General features: G+C 55.6%; 2 protein-coding genes across 5 annotated transcripts in view; both read left to right on the top strand.

The window, feature by feature from the left end:
* PTDSS2 (phosphatidylserine synthase 2) overlaps positions 1-9,058 on the top strand; it is a 50,854-nt gene extending 41,796 nt beyond the window's left edge. For 2 of the 4 annotated variants that reach the window (XM_064453151.1, XM_064453152.1), the window contains 3 exons: positions 263-408; positions 5,532-5,717; positions 6,546-9,058. In XM_064453151.1, the coding sequence (XP_064309221.1) occupies positions 263-408; positions 5,532-5,717; positions 6,546-6,690 (477 nt within the window). In that variant the 3' untranslated portion in view covers positions 6,691-9,058. Of the gene's footprint in view, positions 1-262; positions 409-1,053; positions 1,349-1,921; positions 2,036-5,531; positions 5,718-6,545 lie in introns of those variants that run through there. The other 2 variants (XR_010373188.1, XR_010373189.1) reach the window with 2 other exon arrangements.
* Positions 9,059-15,533: 6,475 nt separating this feature from the next.
* Positions 15,534-23,810, top strand: SYT12 (synaptotagmin 12). The gene is made up of 7 exons (XM_064453150.1): positions 15,534-17,467; positions 18,904-19,097; positions 19,421-19,813; positions 21,962-22,177; positions 22,281-22,401; positions 22,632-22,765; positions 23,211-23,810. Exons 1-7 carry the CDS (start codon positions 17,431-17,433, stop codon positions 23,382-23,384), a joined length of 1,269 nt encoding a protein of 422 aa, XP_064309220.1. The 5' UTR covers positions 15,534-17,430; the 3' UTR covers positions 23,385-23,810.
* The last annotated feature ends 1,922 nt before the right edge of the window (positions 23,811-25,732 follow it).

Below are 25,732 nucleotides of genomic sequence, written 5' to 3'. Positions count from 1 at the left end.
AAACTTGTTCAAAACTAGATGCAGTGCTTGTCTAGCGTTCTGCTGTGGTTTTTTTAACACCTCTTCCAACACACAGAAAGCTTTTTTGTAAACCCAACTGTTCCTGGTCATTATTGCAACTGGTGATGGTGTGCTTGGTAATACCGAGGAGGACTTTGAGGCGTTAGAGAAATGGTGGGGGGAGCTATACAGGGAGAGAGGGAGATTCCAGGCTTCATTCAGTGAAGTCTTCTGAATGTAATTAAAATGTCCTTTTTCTCAGTTTTTATTGGCAGAGCTGAACACATTTTACTTGAAGTTTGTCCTTTGGATGCCTCCAGAACACTACTTGGTCCTGTTACGACTTGTCTTTTTTGTCAATGTGGGAGGTGTGGCTATGAGGGAGATCTACGACTTCATGGACGACCCGTAAGCCAGTCCTCTTGTGTATATACCATGTCAAGCTTCACTTGCTTTATTTTGAATTTGCTCCAGCTTGTTGGCATCCATCTCAGGGCAGTAGTTCAGCTTGTCAGGGACAAAAAGACCTAATCCCAAAGCATCTGCTTTGTGTTCCTTTGTTTTGAAGGTAAAATTCTACTGCATCTGGTTAGAGAACAGCTGTTGTTAAGGGCACTCTGTGTGCACTGTTTGTAACCTCAGTTTTTAATAAATGATCACTCTTTTGAGAACGTAATGCATAAATTAGCTGGAGAGCCCCTGGCTTGTGGGCAGAGGAGTGTGGAACTCCACTTTCAGATTGATAGCCAGGAACCACAGTCCTTAGATGTACCTTCTAAGGACAACAGGGCCCAAACTAAAAAAAAATGTGTTTCTTAAAGGTGCTTCTTTTCTTGAGCTGTCTTCCAACTGGTCCCTGGTCCTCCGGAGCTCTTGTGGCACCCTCTTGCAGATCAGAGGACCCTGCTATAGCAAAGTGCACCCATACACAACAGTGCATGTACTTTCAGTCTGTTCCTCCTTAAGCATCGTATTTGTCCTTGCTGCTTTTGTTTCCGCAGACCGTGTAAGACCTGAGACAGCTTTGTTCTCAAAATCACGTTTTCTTTTAAGTTTTAGTACTGATGTCACAAATTGCCTGAGCCCACATCTTAAGTCTGAGACAACGTCTGGCTTCAAGGGATGTTTCACTGTCTGTCGCTGACCAACACGAAAAGTGTCTGTGTTCAGAATTTAGGGTTCCAACATTCTGTGAAGATCAGTTTCCCTTGCAAGGCTTTGACTCCTAGAACTGGGAAGAAGGGCCAACCCACATTGCTTAGTCGGATTTCAGGACATTCAGCAGTGGCAGGCTGCCCCTGCCTTTGGTGTCGGACCTACTGGTTTGGGACGTGCCTCCAACTCAAAGGTAAGAAGAGGTCTCTGCCTCTCACTGGTGAGCTCCTCTCCTTAGCACCATTCACAATCTTCTGGTCCTTGTGTTTGGGTTGGAAAAACTCCTTTGCCCTCTGTTCAACCACATGGCATAACATTGAAATTTAGGAGAATCATCAATCACCAGTGCCTCATTGCTGATTCAGTTTGTTGCCATTCTTCCAATGAGCGGGAGAAGTTCATCCAGCAAGCAGAGACTCTCATCCTGAGCTGCATGTCTTCCTCATTGCCACCACCCCCTCCTGTTCTGGTCCTCTTGGTGGGTAAGGTGACAGGCCCCCTCACTTCTGAAGCTCATGGCTCTGCTTGATGCTCCACAGAGCAGACATCATCAGGCTGTCATGCACAGTGGCAGAACCTAGCATCTGGTCTTACCTTATATCTTCTCTGTGAAAGCGTTTGCAACTGGACTTCAATTCCTTCGTGCGTTTGAGGTCAACCAAGCAGAGATAATCTACCCCTGTTTTACCAGCTTAACTGGGTGTATTTTCGCTTGCACATCATTTTGTACCAAGGACCCTTTTGGATTCTTCTTGGTGTATTGTAGGGAGAAGCTGCTGGGGAAGAGCAGGCTGTACCAGAGGTTCCCAGCTAACAGCATATGAGAAATCTTCCTGACTTTTTCCTTTTGGAAACTCGCTCAACTTCTTAACGGACGAAGGTTGGAATATTCCATTGACCTTCCTTGTCAGAAACATGGTTCGTTGCCTTCTCTGATAGTGACGGGATTGTCTGAGATAAACTGATTTGATCTCTTCAGCTAACCTTGCAATATTTAGTCTAGGAAGTAGTGAAATTCCAATATGAAGACTTTTTCTCATTCTGGATTCTTGGTATCTGCAGACAGTTCTAGGGCTTTGCTTTCAGGAACTTGGTCTCGGACCAAGGTGACATGTGGCATGGTGACAGTGAAGTATCTAGGATTGAAATAGTCCAAGAGGAGGGGTGGTTTCTGAAGCTGTTCTCCAGCTCCTACATACCACGCTCCTGTTGTGACCAATATGCTGCCTCTGAGTTCTTGAGGACTGGCTATGTGAAATGTTCCTGCCCAGAAATACTTTGATGCAAGAGTCTGTAGCCTTTAACCTTGTCTTATCTTCCTGATTTCTAGTCTTCAGGTCTCTTCCAAGGACTCTGCATTAAGGCCATGAACTTTAATCTTATTCATCAAATACAAAAAGGACTTTTCTTTAAAATCTTTCATGAGTAGGAGGGCAGGAAACAAACTCTCTCCCTTGGCAGCTTTATGTTCTGCCCAGCTCTTCTGTTGGGGTTACCTTTAATTCTTTTTTTGTCAGTGTGCTGTCATAAGCTAGTGAAAGAAAACGATGGCAAATGAGGAAGCAGATCCGCACAGCAGAAAGCTGACCTAGTCATCTGAACAGCTTGAGCTCACAGGGAGAGATTTGCTGTTCCGTTTTTTCTCTCTATCCATGTGTTCAGGCTAGTTTCTGCCCATTTAATCTGTCATACCGAATGAACCAGCTGGAGCAGTTTCTGAAGCCCTTTCATCTGAGTTGGTCTAGGCAGGATACTTTTTAAAATGGAATGCACTCATCCCATCCGCATCAGCAATAACCTACACTTGATTTACAGCATCATATATTATTCCAGTGTGTTTGGACGATTTTGTGTAGTTTGAACTTACGCGTTGGTGTCAGATGTGGCTCTCGGGCCTCTTGTCTAAGAAACTGTGTTTTGTGTGCTTGACTTGCAATGACTCCCCTGGATTCAGGAGAGGGACGAGAAGCTCTGTTCGCTTTCCGTGCATAGATCCCTTCCCGGATACTGAGAACCCATGGGGATGCAGTGGAGCAGATATGTCTGAGCAACAGGAAAACGCCTGCTAAAGGAAGCATGCTCTCTCCAGCGCAGCTCCTGCATCTGATGAGACGAGGGGAGGAGAAACTGGGAGCAATGTGCAGCCGCAGCTCCCTCTGCCCCAGCGCTATTGGAGACGCTTGGGCCTGGCTGACCTGCGGCGCTGGGCAGTGTACCAGCCGGAGGCCGCAGGGTGTCAGGCAGCCTTGTCGCTCTGCCTAGCCGAGGGAAGTGCTAGCAGAGCAGCCGCTCTCCGAGGAAATCCTCATCAGGGATTTGTAAGGTGCCTTGTCTTTCATCCACCGCATGGTGAAACCGGCAAGGAAGCATGGCCCAAAGAGCTTATGTGGCTACTGAATATCACAGCATTTACTAAGCCAGTGCCTCATCCAGACAGGAGGCTGCATGTCACAGCAGTCATAGACCGGACGGGAATTTCCCATTGCTGCAGTGCCCTAAAGTACTGCAGAGGTCACCTCAACATGTCCACCCCCCTCTCCCCAGCCCTCTCTAGGTTTGTTATCGCTTTTCTCCCCATCTCCTCTGTCCTGCCCCAGTAGTTCCGCAGAATTCCAGCTGAACTCTGCTGGACGTGTTTCGCTTCACATCTTTCACTGTGGTAGGAATGGAACACAGTAAGCCGGACAAGAGAGAAAGGACCTGGCAGGAAAAGGTACTTCAGAATACGCTATGGTTCAGCGAGAGGGCAAGGCCCTCTGCACAATAGATGCTCCCTGTGATTAAAGCAGGGGTGTATAAAACAAAGGCAGGATAAGGAAGAAGAGAGGCAAAAAGCACAGCTACCTTTAAGCTTAGTTGGAGGTGCTTCTATTGGCACGGTTTATCCTGGGCATCTTCAGAGACATAATCATCAGTCAAGGTAGTGCGTTTAGGGCTAACAGGACAGCGCACCAAAATACTTTGTGTGGTTTTTGAGTAAAAGATACCATTCAAAGGCTGTTGAGAAAAGCTAGTTGTGTGTCCTTGCTAGTGAATCATGGTGCTTGTGGTGGTTGGGGGTATTGCTTTTTCTCAAGTTCAGCCTTCCTTGACTTGAATCAGTTGGATTTTGGGAAACATTTAATTAAATCATGCCATGGGGGGGAAGAAAAAATATACACAAGTTCTAGTAGCTTTCTCTTGGTTCTTTCCTCTAATGGGATTAATATCCCATTTTAGATGCAGAAAATGGGTGGTGGGAGAACAAAAATTTAGTCTACCAAGCAGGAAGCAATGTACTTTGCACTGTTGGATAGCGCATCTGCATGCGCCAGTGGTGCGATCCAGTGCATAAAAAAGGGCTTGTTCTGTTGCCCACACAGAACCCCATCTGATTATTGAGATATGAATCGTCTGGTCTGTCAGGGCAGTAAGCTGCAAAAATGTCAGATCTAGAAATGACATGAACAGGCACGGTCAAGAAGTGGAGGATCTGACTGGTTTAGATCAGGCAACGTACGCAGGTTTCTAGCAATGCTAGCAATTACCTGTGAGGGTAATGAGGCTCCCTGAAAGGCAGCCTGTAGGTATTCTGGCTTTATACATTTCCCATGCAGGAACAGGTGACCCCAGAGATGGTGTATTTCCAATCTCCCCTTCCGCAAGTAGAGCCTCTGTATAGAAGCCTTGGTTCTACTGCAGTTTAATTTCTGGCATTACTGGTTGGTGAGTCCTTCACTAGACTTGTACATAGCACTGCAGCTTCGCATCGGCTTGTCTGGTACTGCTTAACAACAGACCCTGGGGATTAAATATTAATCATGTATTTGCCCCAGGGTTGTGTTGTGCTAGAAGTGAAACGCCGTCCTAGTGTCTTCCAGTATCTTGCCTGTTATTAAGCTTGCTTCTTTTAAAATCCGTTCAGAGATTGTTAGTGACAGCTCACTGAATACCTTTTTGGGAAGAAAGTGTGTTTCAGAATGCAATTATATAGATATTAAATATGGTTACAGCAGTGTGACTTGACATTTGCAGAGGAAATACAGGAGTAGAGCTATTTCACACCGTACCCTGAACCTCAGCTGGTCTCAAGCTGGTCAGATAACTGTTGTATGTGGATTTACCAATACCCTGAAAATGGGGATACTTCCTTGTGTCATGTGATGATGATGTTTAACTTTTAATGTATTTCCAGAGCCTCTCAGAGGAAACTTGAGCAATACCAACATGAAAGTTGTCAGCCTGCATAGGCTTAGTACATGTGTAATCCAAACCGGACTTTTGGAATTGTGCAAAGCTGAATGAAATTACTGCCTCAGCTGTCTTTTTATGCATATTTCTCTGAATGCTTAATTTTACAGCAATAGCTTTGTTTTATCCGTGCATTTATTTTGCAGGAAGTTCCATAAGAAGCTGGGTCAGCAGGCATGGCTGGTTGCTGCTATTACTGCCACGGAGTTTCTGATTGTCGTGAAGTATGACCCCCATACGCTCACGCTCTCTCTTCCTTTCTACATTACCCAGTGCTGGATCCTGGGGATTATACTGGTGCTCACCTGGACAGCCTGGCGTTTCTTCATTCGGTAAGCAGTGTGGGGTGCGCCTGGGTCTCGGGGGGGTGGCTCTGGACACCCGGCAAAAGCGCATCTTCAAACGAACGCTGCCATTAGCCTTCGGTGCCTCCCGAAGAGAGACTGCAGCTCTTTTGGATGGCTACAGCTGCAGTGGTTTTGTGCAGGAATTAAGTAAACAGGGGTTTCTGTGCACGATCTGGCAGCTTTCTTTCCGAATCAAGCCTCTGGTAGCTTGAACCAGACCAAAGGGTCTTTGACACCACTTGCGTTAGTGTTGCTGTAGAAGCAGGTGAACAGTTAAGTGCCTGACTGCACCTGCCCTTCCTGGGCGAGTGAGGGTGGCGGATGAGATCAGTGGTGTTTTTCCTGTGCTCCGAGTTAGACAAGACTAAGATGTTCTGCAGCTTCGCTGCAAGAAGAATCTGCTGCATTGCAATTGTCTGGGCAGTCCCGGTGTCAGCGAGGAGCGAGCCAAGTTAAACGTGTTTGGTTTGGGCGCTGCTCTGTGCGAGTAAAGGGAAGGCAGCTGCACAAGGCGGAAAGAGTTACACTGATCTATAGAGGAGACCCTGTGCAAGAGCCGTGGTTGCTCTTGCTGAGCATCCTGTTGCGTTAGGCTTCTGAGAGGGGGGATAATAGCCAGACTACTAGCAAGAATCACAAATTTCAAGTGAATCAATGCCATCAGCAATTTTAGAAATTTACAGGCAAAAGACTCGCGTGGGCTGTTATCCCAAGGGCACTCGCATCCCGAGCACACTTGCCTTACTGTTGTCATCGTGTACTGAAATTGTTTGTTCACGTCACTAGTTCACGTCTGTGTGCTTTTCTTTTCAGTGACATCACTTTGCGGTATAAGGAGATAAGGCGACAGAAGCAAGAGCACAAACATGAAAAGGACAAGTGCTTGAGCAATGGTGATGGACACTCATCGATACTGGATGAACAAAACGGGAACAAACTAAGGGAGAGGAAACTTTGAGCAATGGACAAAGGGCTAAAAGGAACTCGGAGTGCTCAAGTTGGCCTGGTGGACAGTTTCAACCTTATCCTACCTAACTTGTAATTTTCATTGTTAGCTTTCCAATGTGTGAAAATCCTCTCGGGGAGATGACGTCACTTCGACGTACAGCCCTTTCTCCTGACGTACGCCTAGTCAGGGTCGGAGACAGTCTGTGTAGAGGGAAGTCAGAACCAACGCCGTTGCAACGAGGCGGGATCTTCATTCAAGCGTGTTGTATGTCTTCCTTGAAATTGAGCAAGGTTCGGAGACAAGGGGCTTTAAAGCAAAGCGCAAAGGGAATCTAGCTGATCTATTTCCAGTAAACTATAAGATTTCAATTTTGATGTTTGGGCATTAGGAGCGCTTGTTATGGAGTGTGCAGATAGCAGACCCAGGAAATGAGTTTTTGTCTTTTTTTTTTTCCTGCTGAAGCTACCTTGAGCTGTGGAGTAAGATCGTGTAAAGTGTTCAGCCGCTAATTAACAGAACTGCAGCGAGATAAACATAGATAAACCGAAGCTTGTGAACAGGTTGCGTAACTTGCACAGAATGTAATACAGTACACTACTGTCACAGCCCCTGTGGTACGGGGGTTATTGCCTTTCCCTAAACTGACCTGCAGCATCCTGGAATATCCTACACCAGGTTTATGTTGTATCGCAGCTCTAGGGAGACAGACAGCTGCTCCTTTGTTCATTTTTTTCTTTTTTTAATTTTTCTTTTAGTCTTGGTCATCTCTTAAATGTAAAGGAAGGTAAACAAGAAGGGTCAACCTGCCTTTCCTTCCCTTCGTGGAGTAACATATTACAAGCATAAAACTGGGAGTTACTCTGTCAGTCTTAAGTTATTTGCCTTATTCTCAGCTCTTTCAGTTCTCTTTCCAAGAGCGTTTCATTCTTGGTGTCTGCTGTAGGGGACACGCCGGTTCTGCCATCCTCCCGAGCTGCCCCGTTCCTCCCAGGGTAACCCCAGGCTGAGCAACCTCCGCGTCCAGCCGGATCAGGCGTTCCCTGCAGTCGCGCACAACGTAGCTGTTGACGTGCCGCCGCCCCTGCCAAGAGGGCAAACCGAGGCGAGGTGCATTGTTCTTCCTGAGCCCTGTGTAGCCGTGGAGCTCTGCAGGCCGAGCTACACAGCGGTTTTGCTGGTGACTCAGCATCTAGGAAGGGAAATTGGAAACCTGGGCTGCATTTTTTTGAGGTCATTATTTCATGGAAGTGCTACACTAAGCATCAATTTTGTAACCTCTGCTCTAAGCCTTTGCCTTGGCGACCGAGGCACTGACGTAACCGTATCACTTTTTAAATACTGTGATCTAATCTGGCTCTTAAAGGGTATTTTTCACAGAAGTGTTTATCCGGAAGAAAATGAAATAAACACCACCAGTAAAATTTCAAGAGCGCAATTCCCAACTTCTTAAGCGGCAGGAGACTTGCAGAGCTGCTGACTAGCGAACATCCGCCTTTTTGATCCGTTGCAGTCTTGTACGGGAGCTACAACCAAGGTCTGCGTTTCTCCCATGTTTACAGCGTGAGCCAGATACTTCCCACCCCTGACGAATGGGCTCGCAGCAGCAGGGCACTCCTCCACTCATCGAGCCGTTCGGTTGCACGTGAAGAGCTCAACAAACGAAGCAGAGTGTGGGCCGGGGGGGCTGCCCCCGTTGCTCAGCAGAGGGAGGGGAGGATGACCCGTGTGAGGGGTGGCATCAGGCTGCTTTCTCGAGTCTGTACAACGTACTGTGGATAGTCGCTCAACAGTTGCTCTTAAATGGTAGTGGTTTTGCTGCTGTGAGGTAGTGAAGAATACATGGCTGCGTAGCTAGGTGCTGACAAGTTTGTAACTGGGCAGAGTGCTGAGTTGAGCAAGTATTTATTTTATGCCTTTCCACCCGGAGTCGTTCTAGTTCCAGCTTTAGACCAGTCTTACTAATTGTTAACTGTTTGGTAGCTCGTACCAGTGTGTTGTGCTTGTGTAGTCCCAGCTGAGCAAGGCTCAGGTCAGTGTATCTCCGTTCTGTTTGTGCTGGTTAGCACGGTGCCCCCCCGCCCCGACCTCTCTGCAGTGCAACCTCCTGGGTCTGCCTCGTGGTTCGGGTGGTAGCAGGCGCACCTGGGGAGGATCTGTCGCCGCACCTGCCCCCTCCTCCCCGCCAGAGACCCACTGACGTACGTTCGAAACAACTGGTGAAGAAATACCCATTCCCTGGTAATGATTCTGGAGCTGTGACCTAATGCATAAAACACTGACTTGTTTGTCTACGTCCGTCTAAACAGCTTTTATGGTTAGTCTGGATAACCAAACCGGTGTAATAAAGCGATGTTTGCTGGTGTGTTCTTTGGTACAACGTGTGCCTGCGCGTGGTTTATCTCGCTTGTCGCCTCGCAGGTGGAACTGCGGGGCCGTGGTCTGAATTCCCCTGCAGTGGAAGGGCTGGCGAGTGCGTTGGTGCTGTCCATAACAGGTGCTGGGCCTTAAGGTGATGAACTTGTCCCGGTTTTCAGAGGAACGGGTGTTACAAGCCCTTGGGCCACCACTGTAATTCGGAACTTCATCCTGCAGGACATCTACAGGGGTGGGCTTGGGCTATGCGCAACATGCCGAGCAGCTTTGTAGTCTCGGCGCTTCCCGTCCAGGCTGATGCCTGGCCCTGCAGGTGGGCTCTAAGCACCGCAGTCTTGCCTGGTTTTAGGAATCCTTTCGTGATCATCTCTCGGAGAGGTGCTCACAAGCAGCCTTATACAGAGGAGGTGGAAGGACAGCTGATAAGCCGCACTTAAATAACATTTGGGGTGGCATAAAATGAGACCCGCCCTGCGGAGCCGGCGGAGGCAGCAGCCTCGCACTGCTGCACGCATCTGAGTCTTGCTGCGCATCTTCCTGGCTTGCCGCCTTTGTCAGAAAACGAACGAGAGACCTTCCTCGGGTGGGTGTGCCCTGGTGTTTGTAGTGAGAGTTACCAAAGGTAAGTTGCTGGCTTTAAAAAAATAAAATGCGAGGGAATGGTTGGGTGGGTGAGAACGTGCTCAGCTGAGGCTCTTGTGGGAGAGTTTGTTTTCTTGCAAGCGGTTTCCCTTTGTTGTGGAGGCGAGCTAGCAGGGGCTTTGGGGTGCGCGGTTCTGGTGTCCCTCCAGCCCCCTGGGGCGGGCTGCCGTGGTGGTCCTGCCTGGTTAGCACTCTGGTGCCCGCCCGCGCCCTCGTCTCCGTCGCCGCTCGCGCGCTGCAGGGGGGCTCCGCAGCCCCGAAAGGCAGCCGTCCCCTTCCCCGGCTGTACCCACGCAGCCCTCGGGTCCGATGGCAGCAGCGGGGCTGCCCGAAACTCCCTGGCGTGGCACAGAGGAGGTGCCGACCCTGCGTGGTGCCGTTCTGGGTGGCGATTCAGCTGCTCCAGAGCATCCCAGGTTAGCAATTAGCTGTACTTAACTGTTCCAGACGGCGCCCTGGAGGTACCCGCTGCGTGGGCCGACTTGGGCAGACGGGAAACGGCGCTATGCGAGCGGCCTCAACCCCGCGGTCCCCAGAGCCCCGATTCCCACCAACCTGTGGGTCCAGCTCGGCACCCTTCCTCCCCCGTCGCTATTCCAGCTGCCTCCGGTGCCGAGAGGAGGCAGCAACAGCAGCCGGGGCTGCAGAAGGGTTTCTTTGCTGCTTTTTTTCTTCCCCACTATGACTTTTTGGTCCTGTTGCTGGACTCACAGGGCCTCTACGATGCTTTTGGCAGCATCAGCTCCTGACACAAGTATTCTGCTCTTTTTTTTTTTTTAAGCTGGATTGCTAAGCTGTGCCTAGTAAAGGGTCAGGCAGTGGCCCCTGCTCGCCTGCCTGTAAATGCCAGGTGAAGGAGCAGTAGCGATTTTGTTCCTGCAAGGAGGAAAGCCAGGGAGGGCACGCAGGGTCTGTTGGGGCTCTTTTTAATTTAATACTCCTTCCTTGAAGGTACCTTTAACCCTCCTCTGCTGGGGGGAGCCTGCAGGAACAGATCTTGGCTGAGCAGTGCGGGGCTCTGGGCATTTGCTGCCTTCCGATCATCAGCCCCGGAGAGTTTGTCCCTTAGGTTCGAGTGTCATCTTTTAGGTTTTTTTTTTGTTTACCCAGAAATAATAAGTCATCTTTTTTTTATTATTTTTAGACTTAAAAGTTTGCAGAGCACTGCTCTAGATGGTGTTTCCTACAGGAATTCAGACTTGGGCAGGGGAAGTAATTCAGGTAGATCACCTGCGGCTGAAAGAGCACATAAAAACCGCCTGCTGTTAGATGCAAGGTGAGACCCCCTCCGCAGGCGAGTGTGCAAGAACGCGAGTGTGCAAGAACGCGAGTGTGCAAGAACGCGAGTGTGCAAGAACGCGAGTGTGCAAGAACGCGAGTGTGCAAGAACGCGAGTGTGCAAGAACGCAGTGTAACCGCCTGGAAGATACCAGGTATGCAGGCTGGCTGCTGTCGGGGAGCTTTTGCCGGGGTATTTTGACCAAGAATACGCAGCTTTTGCCTGCGTAGTGGGCTGGCTGAGCGTGCCACCCGAAGCAGACGCCAGCTGAGGTGCCTCTGCTACGTCCCCGGGGGGATAATCCCCCCCAACCCAGCAGGAGCGGCCGATCTGCTCGCACGTTGCTCATCGGCAGGGTTCGGTTACCGGCCTGCGCCACTGGGCTGCTGTTCGCTAGCGACCGAAGGCCTGACCCAAGCACAGGGGCGATGCCAAACTCGTGCCGTCTGTTAGCGATACGAAACCGGTGTTTGTTGGGTTAGTGGCGTCTGTGGGAGGCCGGATCAATCTGCACATGCCACACTGGGGCCTCTGGAGATTACCAAGACTCAGCCAAACCCGATCCCGTTCAAAGCGCCTCTCCGTGCGTCAGCCGCCGCTGCCTTCGCCCCGAGGCTGAAGCGATGGAGAGCCTTGAGGTGGCCCCGCAAGAGGGTGCTGGCATCCCGGGCTGCGCCGCAGCGAGGGCCAGCCTGCCCAGTCCCTCGGGAGCGGGACTTCCCGCTGCGGTAGGTGAGGTTTGGGAGCTGGCGAAGGAAGCTCTTTTTCCAACTGGTTTCTATACGCCTAGAGGAAGGGCTGCGTTTTGGAAAAGGCTGAGTCCTGGCTGGGCCGGGAAGCCCAATGCTCTTGGGAAGGACCCTGGATTGCAGGATGAGGCTCCTCTCCCACCCAGGCAGCGGTTTTTGGGTTACCGTCAAAACTTAGTCTGTTTTCTCCCTGAAAATTAATTCCCTGCCAGGAAAATCATGGGACCGTGTCCCAGCGCTCGTCCTCCCTGGAGCGACCCGGCACGGGAGCCCCGTGGCAGGGAGCAGACAGGCAAACTGGCCCTGCTGCTGGATGTGGGGTTTTTCACTGGGAATAAAGGCTCTCTGGAGTGTCACCCTGCCCCGTGGCCAGCTGAGACCGGCTTTGTTTGGGGTGCATGGGTGTTTTCCCCCACAAAATTGCAATTATTCTGTTTTTTCCAGTACAAGCACAGCGCTGCCTTGCTATTTGAAACAACAGTGGCCTGGCATTTGAGGTAAGGTGGCCGAAATCGTGGCTATGGAGCCAGGGCAGGACGAGGAAGGATCTCCACCCCCGTTGCATGAGAGCACGTAGGAGAGGTTTGGCTGATGATCACTTTGCCCCAGGAGCAGGCGCCTGCCGCCGGGCACCGACCCTGTGCTCTCCAAACCGCCGAGGGGGCTTTCTGGGCCGAGTCCCGTGTCAGTGCCTCTTGGTGCTTTGAGAAGAAGCTTCGCCTTCTGCACTGAGGGAAAGGAGAGCTGATGGATTTTCTTTACGAACAGGCAGAGCCAACACCCCGCTGCTGGACAGCCCCAGCTCTGCCCAGGACCCCGGGCGCTGGTGGCGAGGCAGGATGGAGGAGGGAGGAGGCTGGTGTTACCCTTCCCATCCCGTCAGGGGAGAAGAGCAGCCTGCATTAGGGACAGGTGAGGATCTGAGGATTTGGCTCTCAGGTGATGATCCACAGACCCCAAATGGCTTTTATGGAGGAGAGCAGCACGCTTTGGAGGGCAAGAGGAGGGCACGCAGGTCCTGATGGAGAGAAATAATACGCAGGGTCCATGGGGTGGCCCTCCTGGGGGAGGGGAGAAGAGCTGAAAGGGGCAGAGGTGCTGCAGGAGGCAGCAGGGGAACGGGGGGTGTCGGTGGGGGTCCCTGAGCAGCAGGAGCTGGGGTTTGGGGCAGCCCCGTCTGGGCGCAGGGACAGGGGGCTGAAGGATGCTGATGCCGGGAGGGCGGAGGGGGCCGCGCTCGGCTCGGGGACTCCCCAGCTCCCGGGGAGGGGGGCAGGAGCCGTCCCCGGGTCACCCAGCGTGGGGGGGTGCCGGGGGGCGGGCCGATCCCCCCCAACCCAGGTGGAGCCCGGGGCGGCACCGCCCGCAGTCACCATCCCCCTCCCAGCCCCCAGTCGGCCAAAAAATGCACCTTTTTCCCCCAAAGAAGCGGTGAGTCGGCGCTCCGGGGGCCACGGGGCCGGTCCCGGGGGTGCGGCACGGGAGGGGTCCCCGGCGAGGGGGGGGGACTGCGGGCGGGGGCGGCGCTGGCGGCCCGGGAGTGCGGGGCTGGGCGGGCGGCTGCCCTCCGCCTCCCGGCTGCGGGCTGGGGGGGGCTTGGGGGGGGCTGGTGGTTGTGGGGTTTGTTGTTTGGTTGGGGTTTCCTTACGGTAACTTCCTAAGGAAAGTTGGCAGCCTGCGGGGCTGGGTGCTGGGAGCCCGGGAGGCAAACCAGAGCGAGAGACCCCTGCGCCGAGCCCCAGCCCCCCCCCGGGCCCCCCCGAGCCCCGCTGCGGCGGTGGGAGAGCGGAGCGGAGCCGAGCCATCTTCTCGCCAGCCCCGGGAAGCGGCGGATCCCTCTGCTTGTGCAGCCCCCGGCGGTCGCAGCCCCCCGGCTGCCTGGGAGCATCGCCGGGCGGCGGAGCCGGGCCCGTTCCGGCCCCTCGTCAGCCCTGAGCCGGAGGAACCGGGTAGGAAACGCTCTGCAGGCTAACCTTGCCTGCTCCTGCGGGGCAGAAGGCAGGGGATGCGGGGGGGGGGGGGGGGGAGGGTTCCTTCTCATCCCCTGCCTTGCCGGGGGATTTGGGCTGGGTTTGAGCAAAACCTTCAGGAAGGTCTGGCCGGCCGGGAGAGCGTGCCTCTCCCTGGGGGGCGCAGAGACCACCCAACTCATCGCACGAGTGAGCGGGAGGCGCAGCCCGCAGCCTCCCGCGGCCGGCCGGCCCCTCGAAGGGGAAGGAAGCAGAGCCCGGCGGCTGATGCCACGAATCTCCCGCAGTGGAGCATCCCAGCCTGGCCCCCGTCGGAGCGGGGGGCTGTTTGGATCCGGGAGCCGTCCCCGCTGAACTCGAAATCCGTGGGGAGCTGTGGGAAGCGGGGAGCTGGGCAGCGCGAGCCCCGGCCCCCCGAGAGCCGCCGCCGCTCGGGTGCTTCCCCACCTCTGCTGCCTCGGCGGCCGCCGCATTCCTCCCGCTCCCGGCGAGCGAACGCGCTGCTGCCGCTCAGCTAGTGCCGGAGGCCGCGGGGGGTCCCCGCTCTTCTGCGCGGAGCCCCGAAGAGATCTTTTCCTGCCCGTGGTGTTCGTTACCTGCCCAGGTAAAATACAGCAATAAGCCTTGGGAAGGATCCGGGCTTCTGCCGCCTGCGAAGCCGGCGATCCCCGCGCTGAGCCTCGTGGCCCTGGGAGGCGCAGGGTGGTGCAGGGTCGTCGCCTTTGGGTGACAGCCAGGTGGGACAGGTGCGCCGCTTGCACCCCGAGGTGTCGGCCTGCCGGGAGGCGGCTGCTTCGTGAGGCAGCGCAGGGTCGGGGGGCGACGGCTGAGCGGGTTTGGGGTCAAGCGCGAATGAGGGGCAGAGCCCAAACCTTTGTGTTTTGTCAAGTTTTGGATGCGCGCTTATTTTTTTTGACAGATGTGCCAGCAGCAAACTTGATGCTGCTTTTCTGCCAGACAGGGCTTTCCCCCTCCTGCAGAAGGGGGACGGAGAAGGGTGGAAGAGCCTTGCTCAGAGCCCAGGATGGGGCGAGCGCAGGGTCGGAGCTGGAAGAGAGGAGGAGTGTTGCTGGAGGGCCAAGCTCACCAGTGAGGAGAGTTTAGCCCGGTCTCAGGCACCTGGCAAAAGCAGGCGTTGGTGTCTGGGTAAGGGCAAGAAGGAAAGGATGACCTCGGCGGTTGCTGCTGTGGTTTGTAACTTGGGCTGTGAAATCTGGGGCGGCAGCGCTCTTGGAGGGTCTCTGCACGGCACAGGGCCGTGCCCGCGGTGGTCCCGGTGCTCTGGGACCAGCAACCGGGGTCTCTGTGCAAGCTGTGTCGGGCCCCGCACGGTCTCGATGCCAAAACAGCAGCGAGGTGTCAGACCACCCTAAGCCTGGGGGGAGGCCCCCCTTCTTCCAGAGGGGACACGTGGCTTCGTTCCCGTTTCTCTTCCCACATCGAGCCATTTTATCACCCCCCCCCCCCGAGCAGGAAAAGCTATCCCGAGCTCTGCAGCAGCTCACAGGGGAGCGGAGCTGCCCCGTCCCGCAGCAGAGCGATGCTGCGGCGGGCGGGGGAGGCTCTGCGCCCTCTGAGCCGGGGCTCTGCCGAGCCTCGAGGTCTGGGGGCAGAAAATCCAGCCGTCCCCGTGCTGCCGGCGGTGGGAGAGCGGTGCCTGTCCCCTCCTCACCCCTCGCATTCGGTTTCCCAGGAAGGGATTGGAAAGGCAGGTCGGGGGGACGGCGGAGCAGCTCAGCGAAACGCTCGCAGGGAAGAGCTTAGTTAAAGTAAAATGCTATAAATCCCTTCCCCGGGCGCCGAGCGCCTTCACCTGCTCGCTCGGGAAAGGCTGGTATTGTTTTGCTAATAGGAAAATACCACCTAATTCAATTCCTGTGCTGAACACTGCAGTCACTCGGTGTCTCTCTGGGTGATGCCTTGGGAATCTGCTTAAGCTGCTGCTTAGAGCTTATTAGAAAAGGATGTTTTGAGGGGAAAAAAAGCTTTGAAAGAAATGGAAAATTGGAAATTCTTTCCAATTTCCAGACTGGAAACTTCCAAAAGAAATTGGAAAGAAATGGAGGGTTTTTTTAAAGGGATGTTTGCTCTTCTGCAGAGAAAGTTGGTCCTAAAAACTTCTGTATTGTCATATTAAAAAAAACAACCAGGAAATATCAAAAGAAATGGAGCCTCCTTGTTAGTCGCAGTAGTTTTTCAGGACATAAAAAGAGGCTGTTTTGGGTAAATCTCCATAAAGTTGCACTGTTAAGATGTCGGTGTGGATTTCCAGCACTGAACAGCAAAATGGCCCTTAAGCTGAGTCAGTCTATACAGGACACGAGTTTAGCACGTTCTCAGCCAAGATATTGCTGAGCGTTTGTCCATTGCACACAGAGGTTTGTACATGAGGAAAGAAGTTGGGGGACAAAATGGGCAGCTCCCAGCCTCGTCCCCGCCTTGCTGTCATTTTGGGTTAGTGGCTTGATTACACTTAGCAAAAAAGCCCTCCTCCTGCGGTTACCCCGAGGGCGGACCACGTGGCCCTTGCAGAGGGGTTCCCCCAGCCACGTCAGGCCAGCGTGGCTGATGTTTTATGCCATAATGCACTGCAGATTCCACCTTTGCCTATTAAAATCCAAGACTGGGTGATTTGGGGGGGGGGTGTGTGTGATCACCCCTGCTGTGCCTGAATCTGCGAGTGCCCGCGGTGGGCTGGAAGATGATGCCCAAATGCTGAATGTCCATCCAAGGCAAATCTGGCTCTTCCTCCCGTGTGACGAGTGGGTTTTGGGGCTGTGTGAGTTTTGCAGAGGGTCTGGGGGGGCTCCGATGGGGACGATGGGGAGTTTTTAAGTGCGGTGCTGACGATGTGTCCCTGGGCTTGGGGTTCGGGGACCGCGGTCTGTGGGAGCGCGCCAGCGGACCGTGCTCCGTGATCTCCTGGCGCAGGTGGCGGGTCGCAAAGGCGGTGCTGCCTCAGTTCGCCTTGGATTTGATCGTTGGGTGTTTGTGGGGGATCCCAAACCCCCTTTGCATAGCGGGAAATAGCTGGCTTGGATAAACCCCTTTCGGCGTCGCGCAGTGCCTCTGCCGGGGTCTGTCTCGGAAGAGCAGCTTCCGCATGTTTAGGATGGATCTCGCGTACGCCTCGCCTGGGAAAGCCCCTCTGGGGAGGAAGGCAACCAAGCATTCCTGCTGCAGGTATTGATTCCTGGGGAACGACATCATCTAACCCCGCAGCGACCCAGAAATTGGGCTGCTCGTCTTGTGCGCGGCCGCAGCAGAGCTGCGGGCTCAGAGCAGCCCCTCGGGTGAGGCTGAGGAAAGCCGCAGAAGGGAAAGGCAAGGTTTAAGCTGGAAAAGAGATTGGAAAAGCAGCAAAGGGCGTAAAGGGTTCCCGGAGAGGAGGCGTCGTGCAAAGAGTGATTGGAAATGTCACCCATTAAATACTCCCGAGGTAAATCACGCAGCTCTGTGTCTCGGCATGGCCACTCTCCTGGTTCCCGTGGGGTTTTCAGTCCCTTCTTTAGCTCCCCTGTCAGTGGCTGAGATGCTTTAGTGCACGTTTGCTCTGTGCCTGGAAGACAAGCCAGAGGCCAGAAGCGGGGCGGGGGGGGGGGGGGGCAGCAGCTATTTAGCATCCCTGCTAAAAGAAAAAAAAAATCAAAAGGCAGTTCTTTTAAATTTTTTTCCCTTTATCCTAACTCATTGTCTCACGCGTTGCAGGCTGTCCCGCTAGCGGGGAGCGTTTGCCATGGACAACGGTCACGTAAGCAGATACCGCTTAAGCGGTGAGTACGTCTGAGTGAGCCCCGGGGAAGGGTTTTGGGGGCAGAGCTGGCTGGGGCTCCCCCATGAGCTGCTCTCGGGAGGGATTGCTGATCCTCCCTGCTTTCTGCAGGAGGAACCTTTCTCACATGCACACTGGGTTTAGTTCGTAATACAAAGGTAAAACCCTTAAAAACCCCAAGCTTTCCAACGTTAGGGGCTCAGCCCTAGAAAACAGGCAGGTACAAGTACGAAGATGGTTTCCAGCTCAGTTATTCAGAAGCAGGAGCCAGGAAAGGGTTATTTTGCCCCAGTTTTGCCCCCCTGCTGTATGTAGCAGGAGGATGTTGAACTGCTTGGAGCCGGACGGCACCAAAAACCTCCGTGTACGGGAGCGCCTGGAAAGCTGCAGCGCTTCCCCCAGCATCCTGAGCCGGGGACGCAGGGGATAAATCACAGCCCTTTGCAGATCATAACGGGTTTGGGCTGGGGTGGAGGAAGCGGGACCTGACTCCTACCCCAAGGCTTTAATCCACGAGATCCCTCTGGGCTGCTCATGGCCGCCTGGAGGGATCAAAATTAGGCGCTTTGGATGCGAATAGTTGGTTCCTTTTGATGCGTCCCTTTGCTGGCTCCTGCCGGGGGAGGTTTGGGGGCGGGGGAGGCAGCGGGTTGTCCCTCTGCACGGATGCGATGTGGGCGTAAGCCTCCTTGGGCTTTTTCTGGCTCTGGAGCTGCTGCTGAAGGAGGGAGCGCTGTGGCGTGACGCAGGAGGACTCCCTGGCAGCGCTCTGTAATGAGAAGTCCTTCCCCCCCCCCCCTTTTTTTGTGTGTTACCCTGAGCGATTGGTGTTGGTTCAGTCGCTGGTGTGATGGAGGCTGGTGCAATGCAGCAACAACTGCTCAGTGTACCATCGCAGAGCTGCCGTGTCCTCCCTGCTTTGCAGCCGCAAGCCTGGCTTTCTCCACCCTGGATCACAGCAGCAGCACTTGTGGGTTTTCCCTGCTTCCAAAAGCTGTGTGTCTGGGGTTCCCCCCCCATTTCTGGATTTTATTTGCATCCCCAGCCCATGGGAAACCAGGCAGCAGGGAGGGTTTCCCTGTGGTGGAAAGGGCGATGCAGACGTGCATCGAGTGGGATGAATCTGTAGCTGGTGAAAGGAGCCCCCGGCAGCCCTGGGGTGATGCAGCCGTTCACTGATTTTCCTGGTTTGCTGGGGAACAGGGTTGAAATACACATGGGCTTCCCCTCCCAGGACAGCTAAGCAAGGACTGTGGTTTTTTGTTGTTTTTTTTTTTGGCTTGCCAAGCTGCTGCCTGGCACCGTTTGCAGCCCGACCGAGTGGGACGCTGCGCTTTGTCCCCCACCTTGGCCGAGCTTCTGGCGTGGGAGCAGCAGAGGAGGAAGCCTCTGCCCCGGCGCCGTGGCTGGCTGACGGTGCCTCTTGTCCCCTCGCAGTTGCCACGAGCCCGCCTCGGTGGGAGATCGGCATCTACGCCACCGGCGCCCTGGTGCTGCTGGGGATAGCCGCCGTCAACCTCTGGAAGCTCTGGCGCTCGGGCAGCTACCCCGCGCCTTCCCCCTTCCCCAACTATGACTACCGGTACCTGGAGCAAAAGTACGGGGCGGCGTGTTCGGATGCTAAACACAAGGTAAAAGTGCAGAAAGTTTGGCTCGGCTCCTTTCCCTTTGCAGCACGTGAGCTGCTGGAGGGGCAAAACCGTCACCTGCAGCCTCTCGCCGGCGGGAAAGCTGTTGGAGGTGGCCTGGTGCTGCCGGGGGGTCTGGGGGGATCAGTGCGGAGCTGTAAATAGGGCTTGGGAGCTGCAGGAGGTGCAGGGCTTGCTGCCGCGGCAGCTTGAGGCCAAGCAGGGGCTGTAAAGCATCCAAAAAGGCGCCAGTGAATCCTGGCTGTCCCTGGCTTTGTACGAAGGGATGGGATTGCATCTCCGGGTTTTTCTTTCCCTGTTCGCAGCGAGGGATGGCCCTGGGCTCGCAGAGGGCGCTGGATAAGACCTCACCCATCCGCAAGGCCAGCCTGCGGGCAGACGACACCTTCGAGAGCATCAATGAGCTGGGGAGCCTGGAGCTGATGAGCAAAGACCTGGGCTTGGCCCCCTACGGCCCTTTGAAGAAATCCATCTCGGCCGACTCCCTCAGCTCCGTCTCCTCCATCGGGAACAACTTCGGGCAGGATTTCACGGTGGGGCAGGTGGAGGTGTCCATGGAGTACGACGGGAAGGCGGCCACCTTGCACGTGACGCTGCTGCAGGGCAAGGACCTGCTGGAGAAGGAGGACGCTCGCTTCGAGTCCTGCTTCATGCGCATCAGCCTCCTCCCGGCCGAGCAGATCGTCGGCATCTCCCGGGTGAGCCGCTCGCCCCTCTTCGCACGAAACCCCCGCGGGCGCGTGGCGACGCTCGCCGTGTGCCGCTCAGCCTTTGCTCTTCGGTCGCAGCACCCCTTGGCCGAGCTCCCCGAGACAGCGATGGGGCCTGGGGGGCAGGGACGCGTTGGGGCTGGGTGGGGTTGGCACAGGATTTTGGGGGCCCTGCTCGGGGGTGCAGTGTAGGGGTGTCCCGGATGGGTTTGTGCATCAGAGACCCGGCAGAGGCAGAAGTTTCTCCCTCTTGGCTGGGATTTGCGATGACTTTGTTGTCTCCGAGCGTGGCTTGTGACAAGTTTTCCTGCTGGACTATCCGCGCTCCGGGGGCCGGGGATGCTGCAGCAGGTGGAGGACGTGCTCTGGGGCGGGACTGGGGAGAGGCGGTGTGTTGGGCAGATGCTGCCGGCATCGTGCCGCCTCCCCACGCACCCTGTTCGCCCTAGTGAAGCCCGAGCACGGTGCCCCACAGCCGCCTCTCCGTTCTGCAGCGGCCGCGACGCTTTCCCTCCCCGCGCGGGATGCGGCGGCCAAAGATCTGGGTGGCTGCACCAGCAGGGCCAGAACCAGGGGTGTTTTGGGGGCAAAACCTCCCTTCTTAATTGCCCCAAAAGCTGCTCTCAGAGAGCAGGAGCCTCAGTTTTCTTTCAGCGGCTGCTTTTTGTAGAGCACGGGGTCAGCCTGTTTGTTTTAATCAGGATATTCCAGAAAGGAGCAGAAAGCTTCATCCCACTAAAGGAACCTTTCTGCGGGGGTGGAGGTACCATCCCAGCAAGCACAAAACCACGGCCTTTAAAATATTTCCACAGCGCCCTTTTAAGACCAATTTTCCATCCAAAGATCAGGCTGTTTATTTATGCTCTGGAGATATTTATTATTCAGCATCATTATTTATAATTCACCAGCACTAATTACCCTCTCTTGCTGTCCTGAGACAAGTCATAAAGACACATTTGGTTCTTTTAATGCTTTACAGTACTTAGGGCTTCATTTTTGGTTGTTAGGGTTTTTTTTTTTTAAATAGCAGCTAAAATTTCTGTTGTGCCTTTCATCCAGAGATCCCAAAATACAACGTCGGCTGCAGGCAGATAGTCATCAGTGGGACTCTGGAGGTCGGTGGTATCCGATGGGAGAGCGTGGGGCTGCTGCGCTAGGAAGGGGGTGAGGGGGGGTGCTGCCTCGTGCCCTTCGTCCCAGGGACGGGGCACGTCTAGGAGAAGACAGACAGACAGACATAAGAAAGTCCTCGGGTTGAGATGAACCATCTCCCCACCGCTGCTGGGGAGCCTGGGCACCTCTTGGGGTGAGGAAGCGCAGCGGGTTCAGGGCTGAGCCCCCTGACCTCGCAGCGGGATCCCTTTTCCACCAGCTTGGGCGGGTGGCGGGGAGATGGCGGCTCCGCTTTGCTCCCTGCCATCCAAGGCTGCGCCTTTCCATCCCGCGGGAGCACCGGGCCTCCTTTTAGGACAAAACCCTGATTTTGTGGGTGGTGCCTTCAATGCCAAAAGAAATAGGGCTGGAGTAGGGGAAAAGCGGTCTCTAAAGCCATGATTTCAGAGCTGGTTCCCTCCACCAGCGCTTTGGGACCGGGGAGTGACCAGCACCCTGCAGGATGGGGCCCTGGGGAGCTGCTGCTGCGTTGGCTCCAAGGGAGCGACGTGACGTAGAGACGATGCCTGGCAAAAAGCATCGGCCCATTTGGCACGTTTAGGGCTTGTGAAGCCCTTTGGCTCCGGCTTGGAGAGGGGCAGGAGGTTATTCCCGTCGCCTGGAGTGGCTGGGCTGGCCACGCAGCCGAGCTGCCAGGGTGCCGGGATGCCTGGCTCTCGCATCTGAGAGCACCAGATCAACCTCAGAATTTTAATTAAAAGAATTACTGGGTAATGGGGCAGGTCATGGCCCCTATTTTCTACCCCTATCGCTGAGCAGCTGCTGCAGTCAGGTGGGAAACAATCTTTGTCACCATCAAGGCTGGGACCCCCCAGCTCCTCTGGGCTGGGGGACACCGTGCCCTTGCTGTCCCCAAGCCACGCGCTCCTTGCAATTCCCACAAGAGAAATCGGGTAGATCTCGGACACGACCCCAAAACCCAGCGGGTATCAAGGCAATCCCCCGCCCCCTTCCCCGCGGCAGATTCAGCGGAGCGCCTACGCCGTGGCCTTCGACGAGCGCTTCTCCATCCCGCTGGACCCGGTGGCGCTGGAGGAGAACAGCCTGCGCTTCTCCGTCTTCGGCATCGACGAGGACGAGAGGAACATCAGCACCGGCGTGGCCGAGCTCAAGCTCTCCGACCTGGACCTGGGCACGCGTCCCTTCAACGCCTGGCTCTACCTGCAGGACATGAACAAGGTGAGCGGGGGCGTGTGGTCCATCTCCCACCCAGGTTTTTTGGGGGGGTTTCTGCTCCCGGCTGGGCTGGGCTTGGTGGGTGATGGCACGTCGTGTCCCGCAGGCAGTGGACACGGTGGGGGAGATCCTGCTCTCCCTGAGCTACCTGCCCACGGCCGAGCGCCTGACGGTGGTGGTGGTCAAAGCCAAGAACCTTGTGTGGACCAACGGCAAAGTGACCGCAGGTGAGCAGGGGGTGCCTGGTGGGCACAGGGGTCCCTCGGTCTTCTGCCAGCTGGAGGTGGGCTCTCCTGCTCTATCCTACTGTGCTACATGGATATTTATTGGAGTGGCTCCACTGAGGACAGACCCTACCAGGAGGGTCCCCCAGAGGGTGGTTTCCTCCATTTTCTCCATATCACAGGGGAAACACATGACTGACCCCGGGGTTTTTCTCTCCCCCCACCCTGAGCAGATCCCTTCGTCAAGGTGTACCTGCTGCAGGACGGGAGGAAGATCAGCAAGAAGAAGACAGCGGTGAAGAGGGATGACACGAACCCCGTGTTCAACGAGGCCATGATCTTCTCTGTGCCGGCCATCGTGCTCCAGGTCCGTCCTGGCTTGGGGTGCACGTCCCATCACTCCTCGAGGTCCCCAAATCCCTGCACTAGTGGGGAGTTCTCGGGGTGTGAGGGGTTCTGGGGGGACTGTGGGAGCTGTGGGGTGGGGGCCATATATGTGCATATGCGGTGTTGGGGGGGATGTATGCATGGGATGGGGGTGTAGGGGTGTGTGTGTGTATGGGGGTGTGTATGCATGGGCTACGGGGGGGGTGTGTGTGTGGACATCTGGGGTATGTTCTCGTGGATGTGTATTTATGGGGTGGGGGGGTGTGTGGGGGGGGCGTATGGGGTAGTGCTGGGGGTATGTTTATGTGCGCACGTGTGGCCGGGGAGGGCGTGGGGATTACGCACACGTGGGGGTGGTGTCAGCGCTAGCAGTGCAGCGGCCGCTCTTCGCTGGATCGGCGTGATGGCCTCGTGCTCCCCCGCAGGACCTGTCCCTGCGGGTGACGGTGGCCGAGTGCGGTGAGGATGGCCGCGCCGACAACACGGGCCACGTCCTCATCGGCCCGGCGGCCAGCGGGATGGGCATCACGCACTGGAACCAGATGCTGGCCACGCTGAGGAAGCCCGTCTCCATGTGGCACCCGCTCCGGCGAAACTAGGCTGCTGGTGGGGGCAGCCCGTCGCGCCCCCGGTGTCCCGCACCCCGACACCGGCTCTGCCCCGGGGACAGCGGGCGGAGGGGGAGGCGCTGCCCGGCCGGCGGCTCGGCCAAGAGCCTCCGCAACACGGCGTTTGCAGCCGGGCAGGGGTTGAGCGAGACTTTGCAGCGCTGAAAAGGCAGAGATGCTGGAGCGTCTTGCTGCCAAAGTATTTGGAGGATGGAGCAACTCCTTGGCTGCGTCTCTCCCCATCTGGGTCTCCCTCGCATGCGCTGGGGGCTGCGAATGGACCCGCTGAGAAAGGAGCCTTCCCTTCAAATGGACCTTGAAAACCAGCCCCGACCTCCCCGGGCCGCCAGGCAGGGCCCTGAGCATCCCGCGTGCTCCCCGGCGGCCCCCCAGTCGGTGTTGCCCTGGGACGTGGACCCCAAGGGCTCCCGGCGAGGGGGTGGATTTCTTTGGAAGGGGGTTTTTGGTTGAACGGGGTGGGGGGGAAACGGAGAGGGGGTTGATAAAGTGCCGGCACGGCGTGGTTTCTCTCGGCGTGTGTGGTTTTTCTGTTGGGTTTCAGAGGGATTTTGGTGTTCTGCACCGGCGCTGAAACTTTTCCAGCGAGGATGGAAAAAGGGTGAAGTAACGGCAGAAAAAGCAATTGCGATGATCTATGGTTTCTCCTTCCATCTTTTGTTAAGCAGAGCAGATCTCTGCCCGCCCCCGCTGGCTGCAGAGGGGTGTCTGCACTTGACGGGTGGTTTTTCAAGCTCTCAGGTTTGAGGTCAGATCCAGGCTGAGTCATCCCCTAAAGGCCCAGCATGGTTGGGGTCAGCTTTTTCCCACCCCGGCCCCTTTTCCCAGCTAAACTAACCCTCAGAGCTGCTGTAACAGCACTGCAAAATCCTGCTCTTTTAACACAAATCTCGCAACGGGGCATTATTTTTTTTACAGCCCCTGGTCCTGGAGTCACGCTCTGCCTTGCTCATGCCAAAGCTTGCTTGTTTCATCCGAAATCGGGGTGCAGAGCCGGAACCTCGGCCCTGTGACCGAAGGCAATCACGAGACACCCTTAATTTCATAATTTTTAAGCCCAACTCCTGTTTTGGGGGGAAGGGAGGGGAAAAATCTGTTTGGATCCTGCCTGCTCATGGGCTCCTGGCCCAAGCAAGGACAAGCCCCTGGGTAAGGTTTGGGGGTTTTCTGGGGGAGCCGATGCCCACCCCATTTTCTGGAGGGTGACAGACGGAGGGCCCTGGTGGAGCTCCCCCGCGGCACGGGCTGGTGGGCAGAGGACGCCCTGGGGACGCACGCCTGGCTTGCACCGGAGCCTCGGCTTTTCTCTGCCTGCAGAACGCTGGCGGGAAGCCCGGCGGGGAAACCTGGGGGCGTCTGGGGCTGTTTGCCAGAAAGCTGGTGCCGCGGGCTGAGCACGGTCAGGGACGGAGTTGCTTGAAGGATTTGAGCAGGACAGAAACCTGTGAATGAGCCCTTTATCCCTGGTTAAGGGGAACGCCGTGGTGGTACCCTGAGCTGGCAGCAATTTTCCTTTCTGCTCCTCTGTCTCTGCCTGACCTTCGCTTTGGGATGAGGCTGCGACTTCTCCGCTGCCCCTCGCAGGCGCTGCTCAGGCTCCGTCCCCCGCGCGTGCCCAGCAGCGCTTGCCGACGCACAGATTTTCTTCTCCCGCGCTCCGTCTCTTCCTCCTCCCCACCTTTCCCCCCAGGAGCCCCGAAGTCCCATCTGCTGCCGCGGGAGCAGGTGCCACCGCCCTGCGGGCTGACGCACGGCTGGCCCCGGGGACCAGGGCACGAGCCAAGGTGATGCTCGGCGCCGAGGTACGGCCGGGCAGGCTGGGTTTGCCCAGGAGTGGGGCTGCAAACAGAGGGGTTTTTTTTGAAAAATTGAGCAAGGTTTGGGGTTTTGGTTGGTTTTTTTTGGGGGGGGAAGTGTTCACAGCCAGTACTAACAGGCACTGAGGTTTTGGGGAAAATTTGCTTATTAGCTACCTCATCTAGTATCTGGGAAGAGAGACAGACACAGAAATGCTTGGCTATCTTGCAGCCCCTGCAAACTGCTCAGCCTTTGGTTAGGATGCGATGAGTGCCTTCCACTGGTGCCGAAATCGCCAGTGGGCAAGATCTGTGGTGTTTGGCCCCAAAATGATGGGCCGTGGGTGGTTTGGGGCTTTTTATTCTGCCTCTTTCCAGTCATTCCTCTGTTGGAGGCATCTCAGTACCTTTTGCTTCATCCTGGGGACAAAAAGTGGCTTCTTGAGCTATTCCTCAGGGGTGGCGGGCCCTGTGCGATGCCGCGGTACCTGCTCGGAGCCATGAAGGAGGAGGGGACAGGGCAGG

Source organism: Phalacrocorax carbo, chromosome 5 (assembly GCF_963921805.1).
Source record: "Phalacrocorax carbo chromosome 5, bPhaCar2.1, whole genome shotgun sequence".
In the NCBI taxonomy this organism is placed as follows: Eukaryota; Metazoa; Chordata; class Aves; order Suliformes; family Phalacrocoracidae; genus Phalacrocorax; species Phalacrocorax carbo.
Note: the sequence above shows the minus strand (reverse complement) of the source record. Positions and strands in the feature narration are given on the sequence as shown.

Coding starts and splice junctions, on each gene's coding strand:
- SYT12 (XM_064453150.1), top strand. CDS start 17,431: ATGGACAACGGTCACGTAAGCAGATACCGCTTAAGCG. Junction 19,098..19,420: donor GTTCGGATGCTAAACACAAG/GTAAAAGTGCAG, acceptor CCCTGTTCGCAG/CGAGGGATGGCCCTGGGCTC. Junction 22,178..22,280: donor ACCTGCAGGACATGAACAAG/GTGAGCGGGGGC, acceptor CGTGTCCCGCAG/GCAGTGGACACGGTGGGGGA.